Source organism: Xiphias gladius, chromosome 14 (assembly GCF_016859285.1).
Source record: "Xiphias gladius isolate SHS-SW01 ecotype Sanya breed wild chromosome 14, ASM1685928v1, whole genome shotgun sequence".
Taxonomy (NCBI): domain Eukaryota; kingdom Metazoa; phylum Chordata; class Actinopteri; order Istiophoriformes; family Xiphiidae; genus Xiphias; species Xiphias gladius.
In genome coordinates, this window is record NC_053413.1 from 24,107,264 (window position 1) to 24,124,938 (window position 17,675).

The window sequence follows — 17,675 nt, forward strand, 5'->3', positions numbered from 1 at the left end:
GACAGAGAGTTTATTTGACATTTTAGTCATTTCCTTTCTGTTCTAATGCCACTCACTTGGCAGCACAAACACTGCGACGATTCCGTGATTGACTACATTTGGAGCACGTGCAGCCGTTGATTTAACCTCTGAGAGCTGCGAATTTCTTACATCATACTATCCAGGAACTTTTCCCTGGTTAAATAACAGAATTAAGTCTGCTCACAGACAACTCAGTTCTACCTCTCTCTCTCTCTCTCTCTCTTTCTTTCTTTCTCCCTCCATCAGACGGTGTCTTCATCGGGCCAGGGCCGCTCCGAGTCGCCTGTCTACACCAATCTCCAGGAGCTGAAGATCACCCAGACCAACGCGCCCCCTCTGCCCTCCGGCTCCCCGCTCCACGCGCTGGGCGACTGGGAGACCTACAAGGACCACAGCGGCAGGCACTTCTACTACAACCGCTCCACCCAGGAGAGGACCTGGAAGCCGCCCCGAGCCAGGGACACCAGCACTGGGAATTCCAGGGGAGAAAATCACAGCGCAGGAGAGGGCTCCGAGGTAAAGATCATGCTCTGTATAGAGGGTTCAACAAAACACACGTACATATAGACACATTATTTTATATCTGTCTTTATGAGGAACTTCAGTGACAACACTCAGAGTCCTAAATAAACAAGTGCCAGCTGCTAGTAAAGTCGGTCTTTGCCAAATACAGAACTAATCGTCAAATGTCACAATGGCTGGTAACTTTTTGTAACAATGATAATCAAAGCAAAACAATTGTTTTGTATCAAAAAGGCAGTTGATTGGATGCCTGCATTGTGAGCAAGCTTATTATATAAAAAAAACAAAGTATTTACATGTGGTCACACAGTATAAGCAGGTAAAACGTGAGTGAAGTGAAATTTTTTCCCTTAAAATATGGTTTAGAATGCACCTAATTCTAGCTGAAAACTTAGGGGAGACAACACTTTCTCAGAGCAAGTTCAGATGATGTGTGTCCCATTAGGTTGAAAAAGCAGGGTCTTTAAAAGCAAGTACCCTTAAAGGCGGGTCAAGAAGCCAGTCATAAAAATGAGGGGGAGGGTATCATAATTCTTCAAGTAGTCGCTGGCACTGGAGATCAAAAAAGCCAAAAATGAAAACATTGCATTTACAGGTAACACACAGGTAGCCACTGAGGCCATGTGATTTATGAAGAGATGGAGTAGAGGTGTAGGGAGAGTCCTATGAACAAAGTAAGGGTAAATTTTGATCCTGATTTGAGTTGCTTCACTGAAAGCACAACTCCTCTCCATGACTGCAAAGACCGAACAATCCGTTCGGTTCATATGTGAACACTATCAGTGGAGGATAGAAGAAGCTTGTGCCTTGTCATTTCACACGTGAAGATCTGGTCCATCACAGCAAGGTTTTCATTGCTTTCAGACTGGGACATTAACCTGTATGATAAAATTAAACCTAAACTTTAGCCTTACTTAATTCAGAAGAATTAGGCAGAAGATATATTGAGTAAATTAAAGATACTGTGCATCACTTCAGGCATGGACCTTGTTCAGGTACCAGATTCAGAATGCGAATACTAGAACCACCGGCAACAACAAGTCAAAAATTGAGCCAAATCATCAACGTCTGAGGAAATTACAACATAATAAAAACATGCTTAACATGACACAAACAATATAAGATATGTTAAGATAAGATTGAAGATATAGAATAAAAAGGAAAAGAATGATATAATTGGAAAAAATAAGTTGAAAAAGTTAAAAAAACAAAAAACAAATTGATAGGCAATGCAATAGAAAGTGTGAAATAGACAACACTGGTTTCAACTTAAAAACTGAAGGTATTACCACTTAAAAAAACTTGTGACAGGTTATTGTGGGCCAAAATGACCCGACATTGCAAAAATGTGGTCACTCTGAGCTCAAACTGGTTTCCACGAGCATAGAATTACAGGAACGCAGCCACACTTGCTGACATATACTCAGTCAGTGTCAAAGCATCATGAGTCAGAGTCAGATAACAGCGCAGCGTAAAAGCTGGGATTCATTTTATATTGCGTCTCCCTCTGGATTAACAATGCTGTACATGAACACAGAGAGAGGCCTCTGCAAAATTGTTCTTCTTGCGATGACAGATTGTTATGGGAGCTTTGAATTGCCAGAGAAAATACAACTCAGAGAAAATTAAAGTGTTTGCTTACTTTTTCTTTCTGACATGCAGCTTCATTATATATCAATACCAGAATAATTTGTTCTTGAAAAACTAAAAAAAAAACATGCAGGTTTTTTGTAATTTGGAAATTGCACAAGTCATTATTACAATTTGGATTTATTTGATCATCAGTGAATGATTATTATGACTATGTGAATGACTATTTTTATGATCAACTGACACACACACTGTGGCGTGCCAGATTAGCCTGAATCATTTGGGAATCGATCCTGATTTTGAGTCAACCTCCATTTCATTAAATGGCTGTACCACACTGCCACCTACATGTGGAAAGCAGCCACTGACACTCAATTTATTGTGTGTCACACTGCAGCAGCCACCTCTAGATTTACAGCACACTGTCCAAAATGAAGCATGAGCATTGGTGATTTTTGTTTTTTGTTTTTATAGTTTTTAGTATTTTTTACTCTCTGATGGGTCTTCTGTTGTCTGCAGTGTAATAACCTGGTGTTGGCGCGCTACTCATGGTTTATTGGTTCTGGGTGAATGGCTGTCTTTTCTCCTCCTATAACTCCATGGTGAAAGATGCCCTCTCTTTTCTCTCTCTCTCTCCCTCTCTCTCTACACTAATGGTAGACCACTCCTCTCTCGCTCTCGCCATCTTTCCTTCCCTTCTTCTCGCTCTCCATTGGTCGACTACAGCCTCTGTCATCGGAGGACACCTGCTTCAGTACCTACTCTAGTCAGTCAGACAGTCAGTATGGCTCACCGCCACGCGGTTGGTCGGAGGAGACGGATGAGCACGGCCACACGCTGTACGTCAGCGACTATACTAACGAGAAGGTACCGGCTGCACAGGGCTGATCTGCCGTCTCTTTACTGTGGTGGGGGTGCGTGGAGGGTAATGGATTCTGGGTTTATTTACAGGGATTTTCTACCTATATTGCAGTACTCAAATGTTTCCTCCACACTGATTAGGTAGTGTTGTAACAACACATACACGCGTAGGAGTGATTACCACTATGAGAGAAAGGATGAAAATATTGAACCGTTTTCTGCAGTTTCTCTCATAAGGCACTCAGATCAATTTCCTCATAGCCATGGAAATTGTTTAGATGAGAATGATCACATGGGCATATCCACAAAGAGTTGTATTGTATAAATTCAAATTAAAGTTACATAATTTACATTGATGTCTAAGAGTTGGAAAAGACATGGGCACAGGAACAAATTCAAAACAGCATCACTCAGGTGATGAAGAACACTTAAATTTAAGTTTGTCTTTGACTCAATAATGAGTCTTGTGTTTCTCCTGTCTGTCCGTGTGTGCACCACCAGTGGTTAAAACACGTTGATGACCAGGGCAGACCTTATTACTACAGTGCAGATGGCTCCAGGTCAGAATGGGAGCTGCCAAAGGTAAGGCTCTGCAGCAATCCTCGCAAGTTATCAAACTGATTAAAAAAAAGAAAAAATGCTAAGAATGACCACCAAAATTTGAACTTCTACACCCAGAAATAATATGGTGTGAAATTATTATAGTCATGCTCATTTATCAACCTTGCTCTGTGACAAAGGGAGGAGGGAGTAACTCCGGTGGATCACAAAGGCTGCAACTAATGATTGTTTTCATTAGGGATTATTCTGTCAGTTATTTTCTCGACTAATCAATGAGCTGTTCCGTGCAAAAAATGTGTAAAAACAGTGCCCACCCCCAGTTCCCACAGCCCCCTCTTCAAATTAGGTGTTTGGTCCAACAATCAGTCCAAGAACACCAAAAGACGATTGATAATGATGTAAGATGAGAACAGTAGGAGAAACCGAAACCTTTGAATGCATTATGCTTGACAAATTACTAAAATTATTAATTGACTATCAAAGTTGTTGACAGATTTTTGTCAATAAATCAACCTAGTAAGTTAGTTAAATTAGTTTTAGCAATGAAATGCAATATTCTGAAGATCAGTCCCTGTTCTTTAATGTGATTTGTCCATTTTTGCATGTGTAAATATGTGACATTAGTCCTTAAATTTCTGTTAATGGGGATGTTGTGCTTATCTTTGTTTCCCCACTTTGTGATTATGACTTACAAGATGAATGTTTCAGTTGTAACATCATGTAAACTTTAGGCAGAATAACATAATCAGTTAAAACTGAGAATAAATACCTTAGTTGAAAAGCCATATGTGTATACATTTTCATTTTGTAAAATTAAAAGTACTGTGTATTGATGGCGTACGATTCGCCGTTCCCTTCCTCCAGTACAACCTCTCCCCTCCCCAGCCGTCTGGAGATGCTCCAAAAAGTCGCAGTCTGGACAGGAAACACATGGAGCCCATCGTCCTGACCAAATGGAGACACAGCACCTACGTCCAAGAGCCCAACGACAAGGTCTGACAACCAAATCTGCAGACTAAAGTACAGACTAAAGACTGGTCCAATGTTAAGTACTTAATTTCACTTCTAGCAAAAGACAATCGACAGTGAACACTTCCACCGAAGAGTAAATTTTATAATCCATTTCTTTAGCGCTTGCCAGTTGTGCTTAATGATTCCTATTTTACCTGTTTATGGACTTAAAAGCATACTGTACAGAATTAGTTTGTTGCAAGTGCAGCTGTTAACTGTTGTGTTCATTGGTCAGATGCTTGATAAGTCCAGAGTTTCAGTTGTAGACTTGTTACTTTCCAGTGGCTGTTAAAAACCAGGCGATTCCGCACCGGCTCTGCCCGTCTACACCCGTACAAACACAAAGTCAGTAGTCCTTTGGACCGACCAATCGGTGCCTTGTCCCTTAATCCAAGCAGCCAATCAGCTTGCATGAAAATAATCACGCATCAGGAGTAATAATTACAGTCCCATCTTCATGTCAAATCCAGCTTTTTTTTCTTGCATGATTCCCTGAGTTGATTGAGCCCGTTCATTTAAATCATTTCACCAAGAAATTGGACATTCAATGGTAAAAACGATGAATTTTATCATTCAAGAGTCTGGCCAAAGGGACAACAGCAATGAATTATCTTCAAACAATACTGATGATCATAAAAATGAAGTCGTTTGTAGGTGCATGAGCATTCTGAGAAATACTGAACCTATATCCACATCTAATTACTAATTCATTCATGCCTCCTGGACTTCACCCAGGTGCTCGACACACTTTTCAGCATTATAATTTCACTGCTAATTTCCATCACACTCTTTCAGCTGTCTGTGACTTCTGAACTTCACATCATAATCTCTTTAACCTTCTGTTATTAGCCCATGTGACAGTGTTTTTTTTTCATCCGTTTCCTCACTAGGACGCTCCTCTGGGCCCCAAACCCCCCTCTCCTGACTCTGACTCCTGCCCTTCGTCTCCCAAGCCCCCCGCCTCTGTTAGTACCCACCCCTAACCTCACATCCTCACCTCACCAGCCAGGATTCTGTCCTGCAGGGGTTAAATTTGGTCCTGACTGTAGGCAGCGACGCATGTTGCAGCTTTCTGCAGGGTTCCTACACAGGTCTGGAAAACGTGTAGATAATTAGAGAAAAGTCGAGTGTTACAGCAGAAATAAAGCTACAGAAAGAGAGGAAATTTGAGCTTGAGCCTGTGTAGAAACACTGTTAATAGACTTTGCTAATTCGTCAAAATGCATATTGCTTGGAGATATAAATTTTATAATTTATAATAATTTTTTGGGTTTGTGCCTGGTTGGGTTGATCATTCACGTTTCCCTGAAATTTGAAAAAGGCAAAAAGTCTGAAAATGCAAAAGATTGCTGGCTAAACGCTACAGTAGCTTTGCCAAGAATCTATGGGTTTACCTTTAGCCTTTTCTAATTTATTTTACTCTGATGTCTCTTTGCACCCTTTAGTGTTTAGTCACCTGCCTGTCCTGAAGTGGAATAAGGATAGCAGTCTGTTTGTCTTCCGAGCTTAAAGCTGTGATTGCTCTGGTGGCGGGGTACTATGTGGTGGTGCTGTTTTACAATGGATTGACACATGCTTATTGTTTACCATTATTTAGTTTTGACAGCAGCTTTCTCCTCCGTGATCCTGCTGTGGTTGTCATTCATAGTTTGTGTGACATAGTGTCTGTAACATGATTTTTTTTTTTTTTTTTTTTTTTTTACCGAGTGCTCTAATGCTTGTTTTTCTCTCCAGCCGTCTGAAAAGTGTGGGGTTCTGAATGTAACAAAGATCACTGAGAATGGCAAGAAAGTACGGTGAGTGGCGCTGACTCTTCAGCTAAATCTAGTCCAGTCTTATAATCTTGTGTCATGTCGAAATTAGTTTTGCTTTAAGCAAATTTAAATCGTTTAGTACCGTTTCAAACATCCCCATTTGGGTTCCAGTTCTAATCAATCAGTTAATTCTATATCAATATAAAGATATTTTCTTCTGGTTCAATAACCTGCTCTACTGCCGAATAAATACACAGGTAACTATACAGATTTACTTAACGCACTCTAGACTGTTAATGACCTGTCTATTTTAGGAAGAACTGGACTTCTTCCTGGACAGTGCTCCAAGGATCCACGTTGCTGTTTGCCAAAGGACAAGGAGGTGGAACCAGCTGGGTGAGTGACAGAAACAAGTCAGTAATTCTGTGATATTGCTGTGTAGACAAAGGTACATACAATAGAAGAATTGTTCTCAATCATTCAGGGCCATTGAACAGAGTCTTTCATCTCTGTGTAGTTGTTGCTGCTCCTTTACGTTTAATAGGCCTCCTCCATTGAGGTAAACAGGAAGGTCTGATGATCTCAACCAGTCCCAGTCTAAAAGGGACTGGTTCCTTTTTCATTCTGCAGGATTCAGTTTTTATACCTGCTTTGTTTTGTCAATTCAGCACCTAAAAATTTGTGTTTTGAAGTTTTTGAGCTAGTTGCCAGGTCATTAGAGGGAAGTTAGGGGTTGTACTTTCTCCTTCCTGGATGTTTCCTTTTCCTTCTCTTTCCATGCCTCCATCTCTTTACCTTTGGCTTCACCCACCCATCTTCTTTTTCTCCATCCCCCTCCATGCGTCCATGCAGCCATACTACCACAGTGGCTCCTTCCCTGAATTTCTCCTCTCACTGTTGAGTAACTGGAGGCCGTCTGCTAAGAAACGTCCTGCTGTCTCCTATGGCTGCTCAGGGTTCGACCGAGCCTCCTGTGTATGTGCTTCCTCCTTCCTTTTGTGTGCTTCTCTCTGTCCTCCTCCGCATGACATTTCCGTCCTGTCTGTCATGCTCTGACCCCAAACCCTCTGTCTTATCAGTCGCTGGCATGAGGCGAAGATTTTTGGACATTACTGTGTCATTATTTGCAAAATCATTTTAGTCTCTTGCTTAACTTGACTATAAACAGGCGTATTTATTTTACATTATAGGCATTTGACTCATGGTTTTGCCCCAGACATAATCAGAGAGTTGTTTTCTTGGAAATGGAGAAGTTATAAAGTTCAGACATCAGATGGAGATCACCGGATTGGAGGTCTGCTGTCATGCTTTCTGATTACACGGACAGAGCACGGCACACAGGTTTACTCTCAGATTTTAGTTGCATGCCCGTGGGCTGGTGGAGCAAAACTCGACAGACTCCTTAGTCTTTAGTCTTTGGTTACTGCAAAGTTTTCTCTGCGATGAATGACCTCTCAAGCTAAAAGAAATGGAAATGAAGTCTGACTGTGTCACTGGTTAATTTTCCTTGACACTGAGAACTTAAATCCATCATGCATACACATAGAGAAGAAGATTTCAAATTATTCATGGGAATTACCTTCTGTATACATTCAGAATTAAATATACGCACTTACACATGGAAGATATACATGACTTTAGTAGGTTTTGTTTATTATTCTTTCAGAAACTCCTTTTGTGTCTGTGGCAGTTGATAGAGTAATACAACAATAAGACGTTAAGTTAAGGACAGATATCAAACAGCGTAGGGCTCCACAATAACATCACCAACAATCAAAAATCAAGTACAGTAATATGCAAGTGATACAACTATCACGTCACAAGGTTTTGTTTAACATGGCAGTGAAGGCTGAAAGAGCTGTACTGGAAGGTATAGCTATAGCACATTTTTTCTCACCTGCATAAATTCTTGCAACGGTCAGGACTGAAGATACAAATGAACAGGTCCTTTTGTGCGTTAATCTCGCCTCCATCTCGATTCTTTTCTCCTCTCTGTCCAGTTTGGCGGTGGTCAGTCCAAACCCGAGTTCACTGTAGATCTGAGGGGCGGCTCGGTGGAATGGGCTTCCAAGGACAAATCCAGCAAGAAGCACGTTATAGAGGTGGGGGAGAGCTCACATCAGGTTTATGTGCTCTTCGATCTTTTCCTTGTTTTGAATCAGTTTTTGTTTTTTCTTTTATAATAATAACTTTAAAGCACTGAAAGGTCTTAAATTCAAACTAATCTTTCAAGTGTAGTTTCAGATATCTTCAGAAGGGTTTTTTTCTACATTGGTACTCCTTCCAAAACTTTAAAAATTAAAAAAGTTGCTTCTGCTGTCAGCAAACACAACAAAATTACCGTACTGCTGACACACTTAAAAACAAAAATTTACTTCAAGAATCTAAACGTGGTGAAATAAACAATAAAGATTGTTTAAATTCAAAATCAGGGCATAGTTGATTTTCTGGAGGCTGAGTCTTTGGTGTCTCTCTCCCCGTTGCAGCTGAAGACTCGGCAGGGCACAGAGCTGCTGATCCAGTCAGAAAATGACGGCGTCATCAGCGACTGGTACCGAGCGCTACAGGAGACCATCAGCACCCACGTGAGGACCAGCACTATCACCTGCTCCAAATCTCTCTCAGAAAATTAGTATTGGCATAGGAAACGAAGGTCATGGTTAACAAAATACTATTGGCGTGTTCCCGTTTTTGATGAAAGTGCATATTTTAGGACAAATGTCCGTGAACTCAGGCGCAGCTCCAACTGAACAGCGGCTGGTCATTTCATCCGCTGGGGTGGATCAAGAAGATAAGCAGTAGTTTGATAAATACAGTATGCTATACAAATATGTGATGTTTGCAGGGTAACAAAGGAGGGATTTTTGCATTTTTGACTGAATCATCGGTTGTTACTGAATGTTAGCCACCCTTCCAAACACTAAGGGTAAAACTGGTCATCTGTGGAAAAGCTAAAACCCCTCGACTCACTGTTAAAATTAACACTAAATTAAAACAGAAATAACATTTTATAAAAACTACATAAAAATGAAAAACATTTGAAAAATAACCCTGGCAGTTAACATGCTGTATGTTTTAAGCTCGAATAAGTTTGGTTTCACTTGTAATCTACACACTAAATTGTTTTCCTGCCTTGCGAGTCCAAAGGTGCAGCAGGTAGAGGTTTTTACAACCAGTATCTGACTTCTTTGTGTGTGTGTGTGTGTGTGTGTGTGTGTGTGTGTGTGTGTGTGTGTGTGTGTGTGTGTGTGTGTGTGTGTGTGTGTGTGTGTGTGTGTGTGTGTGTGTGTGTTAATGTGTGTGTTTCTTAGGCCTGGGAGTCCGATGAGGCCATTGAAGAGGACATGCCCGATTCGCCTGGTTTTGAGAAACATGACAAGGAGAAAGAACACAGAGACTCCAAGAAAGGCAGAGGTCTGTGTGCTGTTGAATGGTGTGAAACAGATGTGTAAGCACATACCCTTTTGGGGGTATTTAAAAAGTAAAGTACTGCATAAATAATTTGGTGAAACTGATAATAAATAAATCATCAAGAGACAGAGCATGGAATTAATTGGGGGGAAAAAAAGCAAATATTATCGCAGGACTTGTCTAGAAAGAAGAAAACTAAACAGGACGCATACAGTATAGAAGACTGGAAAAAAATCACAAAGCACAAAACAACTCAAGGAATTATCTGTGTTTGGTTTAGTGTCTTGACAGCCTCATACCTACCCCATAAAACAAATGCTTATCAGTTTCATTTTTCCAAAACATCGAGTGGCCATCATGGCGATCAGTGTGCTGAGACGAGCAGTGAAAAACACTGTCCTTTCAAATCTCTCCCTAGCTGCCATGAAGACCTCCACCAGCATGGACACGTCGGACAACAAGAAGACCAGACACAAGCTGAAGAAGTTCCTCACCCGACGTCCGACCCTGCAGGCGGTCAGGGACAAGGGATACATCAAGGGTAACGGAGAGCAACAAGCTGCACTTGGAAATATGAACCTCTCTCACATTTTTAACGCACGCTGTCTCCAGTTTTTCTTGGTGTTCCAGCAAGCAGAACCCGAAGACTTTACAAATCAGACATTACGGAATCAGTGAATTTTACTAATGGATCATTACATTGTATTGTAGTTGAATACATCTCTTGGATTAGCTGGTGGAAAAATGAAATATTAAAAACTGAAGGCAAGTTGAGAAAATTCTCCAGATTCTAAAACTAAGTCGACCATTTAAAAAAATACCTGAATGCCTGAAGAATGCATCGTCACACATCTGAAATCAGGATTTTTTCCTTAGCTTAAGAAAATGTGACTTTCTGTTGAAACATTTTTTTAACTGCACAGTCACAGCCGAACAAAGCAGGAAGTAGGACACCACTTAAATTACAGAAACAGTCCAAATTTGTTAATTTTGAAAAGTTCAGGATTTTTAGGTCACGGCATTCTGTCATTTTCCCGATACTTCATATCATACAATATCTTTTTTTCTTTGGAAAAAAATACTACAGTACGTTAAATCCTGTCACTCTAACATTACTAACATGCTATTCTTCTGTGTATCATCAAAGTTTCAAAATGAGACCAAATTTCTATGTTTATTGCATTACGTGTTAAGCTTATGTGACATTTTAAAAGGCCTATGGGTACAACCCTTGCTTTTCTTCTAATGGTATTGAGGTTCAGGAAGGTTTTGGAGGCTAAGATCTGAGAGTTGACAAAACACAAACCGCTGACTGAGGACTTTGGACTGTTTTGTGACTTCGTGTTCGTCATTGTGTGTCCTCAGATCAGGTGTTCGGCTGCAGTCTGTCCAGTTTGTGTCACAGGGAGAACAGCACTGTGCCAGGCTTTGTAAAGATGTGCATCGACCACGTGGAGAACATTGGTGGGTTTGGATATATGTCACTTTACCAGATCCGAGTTAAGAGGAAATGATTCTAGTTTCTTTTAATGCACTTGTAGTGAAAGAAGGGTGGGGTTTACTGCCATTTGACATCACAGGTAAAGTCGGATAAGCTGTCGCTCACTGAAAAGTAGCTGAGTAGTAGAAATACTTGACTACGTCTGACAGCATAAAGTGTACCGTCTAGTTTTGGAGGATTAAATTCCTCTGGTACTCAGTGCAAATAAACAATAAACCATATGAATAATTTGCATATATTACTGAACTGGTGTTTTCATCCCATCATCCCCCGCAGGTCTGTGTGTAGATGGGCTGTACAGAGTTAGCGGAAACCTGGCCGTTATACAGAAACTACGCTTTGCTGTCAATCATGGTGAGTCACCGCTCTCCGAAACTGCTTCTCTCCAGAGGAAAAAAAAAAAAAAAGAGAATAATGTGAAAAGACTTGAAAGGTTATTAGAAGTATTCATGCTTGAATTTCTGACCGTTTCTTTATGTCGTGTAAACTGTTACAAGGGTCTATGGGCAGTACTTTGACTGAGGGGGTTTGTGTGTGTCCAGATGAGAAGGTGAACCTGGCAGACGGGAAGTGGGAGGACATCCATGTGACCACTGGAGCATTAAAGATGTACTTCAGAGAGCTGCCGGAGCCTCTCTTCACCTACGCTCTCTTCCATGACTTCGTCAGCGCCATCAGTACGTGCTGCATACAGCCGTACCACACGTCTGTATTTATTCATGCATTCGCTCAGTGTGAAGTGAATGTACTGTCTGTATTACTAAGTACGTTGTAAGCGGAAGCCTCTTTACTCCAAAAGCAAGACTGTGCCTGAAAATTTACTGCTGCAAAACCCAAAACCAGCATTTTATTGAAATGCTAACTGTCATGGACACCGGTCCGATAAGCATTTTTTCACCAGGAGCTTCTCATTCTTGTATCTCGTTTTGTGCTGACCTGAAGAATTTTAACTGAACGTAAGGAGATATTAAATAGTGGATTGTTTGATTTTAACTTTTCTTTTTTTATCGCCCTGTTGAAAGAAACAAATTAAATTACTTTGCTCGGAAACCTCATGGAAAACAAACCCCACTTCGAAAACCACTTACATAATGATTAAGTACCGGTAAGTTAGTCAGCGAAAAGCGATCTCATAGACGTCTAACGTCAAGGTTGACTTTACCCGATATTGTACCAGTGAGATGGTAAAAGATTGTCGTTGCACTGGAAAGAGTTAAATATAAATACAAATGACTCTGTGATGGCTCAGATTGTTCACCCAGACTTTAATACATTTTGTTTTTTTGTTCCGCAGAGATAGCAGACTACAAGCACCGAGTTCAGTCCATCAAAGAGCTGGTCAGACAGCTGCCCAAGCCCAACCATGACACCATGCAGACCCTCTTCAAACACCTCAGGAAGTAAGAAAAACGCGGTGTTTCATTGATTTCCCCACCCACGAAAACAGAAGTGAAACCTTAAGAAATGTAATACAGACTCACAACGGATAGGGACTACTCTCTCAATGTACATAGGATAAAGATATTTAGGGCTCCAGCTAAGAATTGTTTTCATTATCGATTCAATCTTTAATAAGATATTTAATTCACAATGATACAAAATAGAGAAAAGCAGCAAATCCCCACAACTAGAGGCAGGAACCAGAGTAGTTTTAACACTTTTGGTCTGATAAATGACATAAACGATTGATCGATTATCAGAATAGTTTTTTTTCTGTCAATCAAACAATTGATTAATTGACTAATTGTTCACCACTACTGAGATTAAAAATCTTTTTTTCTCTGAGACCTCCAAGTAAATGATGGCTCAATACATTTGGAGGCTGATTAAAAAAACAACAAAATATTGAATGCTAATTTGAAGGTCACGCACTGCAGACCGACGATACCATTTTTCTGTTTTCAAAGTTTGTCCCCACTTATTACTTTGTGACTGTGACCACTGGTTTTTTGAATGCCATATGGAGTGTATGTGTGTTTCCTTGAATGTTTTCTTAATTTGAATTCTGTAGCACGTTATAATGAATCACAAACTTGATTCTACCAAAAAAGAAAAAAAGCATCATGGGTCAGGTTGAAGGAGTAATACTGCGAGAAAGAAATTTTGAGCGGTAAAAATTGTTCTTGTCAGGGTTTATTTCCACTTTACCAGAGGTTTATTATCTGACTATCTAACTCTCTCTCTCCCCTCCAGGGTTATCGACCACGGTGAGGAAAACCGCATGACCACCCAGAGCGTGGCTATCGTGTTCGGCCCCACGCTGCTGCGGCCCGAAACGGAGACCTGGAACATGGCGGTCCACATGGTCTACCAGAACCAGATAGTGGAGCTGATACTGCTGGAGTACGAGAACATTTTTGGCAGGTAGACAGAGGATGCACCTTTTTTTTTTTTTTTTTTTTTTTTGTCTCTCGCTCTCTCTTTCCCTCTCTCTTACTCTCCCAACGCAGAGCTCTTCCTAATCCAGCATGGCCCTGCCACCAAACAGCGGCCTCTGTTCATCTCAAACTGGCTTCTCCAGTCTTGCAGCCTCTGGACCGAAGCCGATGCAAATATGTCTCATAAACCAAAACATAGGTGTAACTAACTAGCGACCAAAAAGTTCAAACTCTTCGCACTTTTCAGTATCTCGTGTTCTCCTGCAGCTGCATTTGTGCCACTTTACTGCAAAGGTGACGTCCTCCTGTCCTGACACTGGATTCCTAAAACCAATAATTCACAGGCCAAACAAGCCTCTACTACTGCACAGACGGACTTTGACCAAAGGAGCTGCAGAGGAACGAGCCTCAGTACCCTCTATTACAGAGCAGGCGTCAGTATTGGAGGTTTATGATGCTGGATGCAAACTTTATGTACTGTACCACACTGTAAATCTCATCACTCCTGTATGTACCACACTGGGGAACCGTGGGCAGAAACCAAACTGCTCTCTACCCTCGGCATGGCTTTAAACGTTTAGACACTAAAAGGTGAAACAAGTAGAACAAGGAGAAGAAGGGACGTGGAGGTTTTTTGTTTAGGAACTGTATGATTTTCAAGAACAGGTTTTGGCTCGTTCTGTACTGACCATGTTCCCTGTTTCGCTCACTTTTTATTTTAAATGTGTCTTTCTCCTTCTCCCTCACTCTGAATCTGCTTCTCTTCCCCCTCTTTCTCTCCTTTTCCTCCTGAAATACTGGACCCCGGTCCTCTGAACACGTAAGAGGTTATGGCCGCTCTCTGTATTATATCTGCATGCCACCTTCTCCATTCGGCTTTTAGAACAAATCATCTCGCAGCAGTTAGACCATTAACTTGAAAACAAACAACGGTACTCAGCTGTTTCTTTACCTGACGAATGGATATAAAATGTTGAGGCCAACAGCCTTTAAACATGTCTCCATTGATGCATTGTACAGTGTTTATGTGTGTGCATGTGGATTGGGGGTGGGGTGGATGGATGAATGGATTCACTGACAATATATTGTACAAATAGTAAATATAAGTACATATGCCTGGAGTGTTAAAAAATAAGATAAGCGGGAGAAGTCACTATTTTGTGATCATTGTGTACCCAACGTGAGGAATAAAGTTATGAACTGGGGATGTGGAGGTTTACCTGTGAATCAGGTAGATGGAAGATTGTGAATGTAACTTTGCAAAGAAAATGCTGTTGGCTTTATCGAACCGGAATAAAGACCTCTAATAAGAGGAGATATTCTCTGCTGTTTTAATGCTTGTTCATACATTTAGCCTCCACTCGGGCCAGTTCCACGTAGCCTCGTGTGACCATCAAGACATTGACGCTGCCAGAAGTTGAGGTTTCATTCACGCTAAGATCACACGTGATTAAATATCTGCATTCATTTCCAGTGTTAAACTTCTAACAGCCCATTCTGGCCGGGATGATTTTTTTTTTTTTTATACAAAACTGAAAGGTTAGGACTGATATCTTAAAATAAATAAATAAGTAAAAGTTTTTTAAAGCAAGTGAAAATAATAAGCCACAAAGTCAAAATCACTGATTAAACCTGAGGTAAGTCAACATTTTGATATACCGAGCCAAATTGTAAGGGCCAGAACTTTGACTTTCTAAACCAAAATGTGTCATCTCTCATTTTGATTTTCTCCATGTTGATTTAGAAAATCAACATTTTTGAATTGCTATAATCATTTTCTCTTAGTATCTCATAATCGACATTCTGTGTAATAATTTTGACTCGTAAGTCCTAATTCTTAGGTTTATATTAACTTCAGATCTAATAAAGTTGACTTTGTATCTCGTAATTTAGAGTGTTTGTTATTTCGCTCATCAATATCTCATTCAACTTCCCACGTCTTAGTTTTAATTTAGACAGTCGAAATTTTAACAGTTCATAATTAAGACCCTGTCTTTGTCAGGCCCATGAGATTTTTTTTATTTTCAGAGGTCCTAATATTTTACCGTCAGAAATACAGTATAGTTTTCTGTGAAGCAGAAAACATACATATAATATTTCAGTGGGGTTTTTTTGTGCTCTCTGTGTAGGTTTAAGACCCTGATTGTTTTAGTTTATATTGAGCTCATTTGTTTTATCAAATTGCTTTCATTTTTTTTCTGTCCGTCAAGTAATTAACACATAGAAAACCTGGGGCGAGTTCATATTAATCCACCATCAAACTGAACTGTAAGGCTGGAACCAACATTTATCTTCATTATCATCTCATCTAAGTATTATTTTCTTAAATAATTGATTGTTTAATTATTGCATAAAATGTTGGATAATAGTGAAAAATGGGAATAATGAAAAACCATTGATTTTACTGTCACAGGAACAGGCTGGACCAAGTGAATTTTTGGCTTTTTCCCTTTAACAAATGACTCAAATGATTAATGAATTATCAACTTGTTGCCAATTAATTTGAATTTTTCAACCAACTAATCAATTAATCATTTCATCTATAGACCACTGGTTGGTTTCTGGGTGCCTGGGGAACTAATCTATAACAATAGTCTAAAGGGGGCCCCCTGTGGGGTTAATCGAGCCCTGGCAATGTGGTACTGGAACTGGATCCTAACTGGAATGCTGCCTTCATAAAGGTTATTAAATACACCTGTGATTTTAAAGGTGTTGCAAATGTCTCTTGGGAGAATGTGGTGACTGTGTGTTTTCGATAGACAAACCAAGAGGTCAGCTGTACCTGCAAGAACATCAAACTGATATTGTTTTTGTTTTAATGAGCTTTTATGAAAAACAAAATGGACAGTATTTGATGAGGTGATTTCGTGACAAGTGGAAGTCCTCATAAGAAGTTGTCGGGGTGGATAATTTTCAGAGCTCAGACAAAGAAAAGAAGGTGGTGAAGCCAGAGGACCTGTGAAAAATCATGGAGCAGCACCTTTCGACCCTGCAGGGGGTGAGTATTTGATTATAAATCAACGTCTGAACAAGTAATTAAAAAACAGTGCTGGTGCTTCTGTGCTTATTGTAGCTTATAGACTTTGATGACATCTTTGATGCCTGGTCTGTGTTAAACCTTAATAATGGATTATTTGATCAGAGATATCCTGGGGCAAGGAGGCAAATACAAAGCATTCAGCAGGGGGCAAACGTTTTCTTTTATTCTGCCGTGGAAATCATTCCTATTTCTGAGAAATATACAACATTTTGACTTAAATTAAACAGCTAGCCGCTGTTTTCTGGCCTCTGATTTCACATCTGACTGCCCTGGTGCACCAGATCCTCAAAAGGAAGTGTCTGCCTTTAATCTGTTAGCCGTACAAGTGGTGGCTCCCCAACAGGTGAAGTAACACGTAGAGGTCAGACCGATCCATGCAGGAACGTGGCTCAGAAGCTGTGATGCTAATAATAAGGTGTGGTGTGCAGGCTCCCACAGATGTCTTTTTCATTTCGGGAACCCTGCTTCAGACCACAGATAAACATTTGATAAGCGTCAGAAGGAGTCACAGGACATCCCCTGATCCCTGGATCCCTTTTCTATATTGTTAATTCGGTTCTCAGTCACATGCCGGATTGTGTCTGTTCACAATGGCATCGATCTGTAATCTCTCCAATAACAGATACAAAAACTAAAAACTGGCTTACGATGAAAATGAAGTCAAAGCGTGTTGTTGTGGTGTGAAAATGACAACATTGACAGAGCGGTAACGTGGAGCTCAGTCATGTCCAAATTCCTGTGTGTGTGTGTGTGTGTTGGTGGGGGGGCATTTGCACACTTCCCTCCAGCCATTCAGATAGTTTCTGTATAACTTGTCGAGATTGTGGGCGATTCGCCTCTGACATCCCCGACTCCTCTTACAGGCAGCGGGTGTCGATGGGGTCTGTCTGTGGCGTTCACAGCATTGGAAAACGATACACCTGAAAGAATTCAGCTTTGACATCTCTTTCCAGAAACCGAGTGGCCCACTAGTCCGAATAATCCACGATCGCTGGCCGCAGTTTTTACAGACCTGCCCAGAGACT

At 40.6% G+C, this 17,675-nt stretch overlaps 1 protein-coding gene across 19 annotated transcripts in view; it reads left to right on the top strand.

The window, feature by feature from the left end:
• The window catches only part of LOC120798836 (rho GTPase-activating protein 12-like), a 64,220-nt gene extending 47,623 nt beyond the window's left edge, over window positions 1-16,597 (top strand). For 2 of the 19 annotated variants that reach the window (XM_040143542.1, XM_040143560.1), the window contains 19 exons: window positions 268-537; window positions 2,794-3,000; window positions 3,496-3,576; window positions 4,420-4,548; window positions 4,849-4,911; window positions 5,457-5,531; window positions 6,301-6,362; window positions 6,635-6,716; window positions 7,173-7,295; window positions 8,321-8,422; window positions 8,807-8,905; window positions 9,632-9,734; window positions 10,150-10,272; window positions 11,097-11,195; window positions 11,509-11,586; window positions 11,775-11,909; window positions 12,527-12,632; window positions 13,426-13,596; window positions 13,683-14,906. In XM_040143542.1, coding sequence (XP_039999476.1) covers window positions 268-537; window positions 2,794-3,000; window positions 3,496-3,576; window positions 4,420-4,548; window positions 4,849-4,911; window positions 5,457-5,531; window positions 6,301-6,362; window positions 6,635-6,716; window positions 7,173-7,295; window positions 8,321-8,422; window positions 8,807-8,905; window positions 9,632-9,734; window positions 10,150-10,272; window positions 11,097-11,195; window positions 11,509-11,586; window positions 11,775-11,909; window positions 12,527-12,632; window positions 13,426-13,596; window positions 13,683-13,797 — 2,223 coding nt within the window. In that variant the 3' untranslated portion in view covers window positions 13,798-14,906. Of the gene's footprint in view, window positions 1-267; window positions 538-2,793; window positions 3,001-3,495; window positions 3,577-4,419; window positions 4,549-4,848; window positions 4,912-5,456; window positions 5,532-6,300; window positions 6,363-6,634; window positions 6,717-7,172; window positions 7,296-8,320; window positions 8,423-8,806; window positions 8,906-9,631; window positions 9,769-10,149; window positions 10,273-11,096; window positions 11,196-11,508; window positions 11,587-11,774; window positions 11,910-12,526; window positions 12,633-13,425; window positions 13,633-13,682; window positions 14,907-16,527 lie in introns of those variants that run through there. The other 17 variants (XM_040143545.1, XM_040143546.1, XM_040143544.1 and 14 more) reach the window with 17 other exon arrangements.
• The last annotated feature ends 1,078 nt before the right edge of the window (window positions 16,598-17,675 follow it).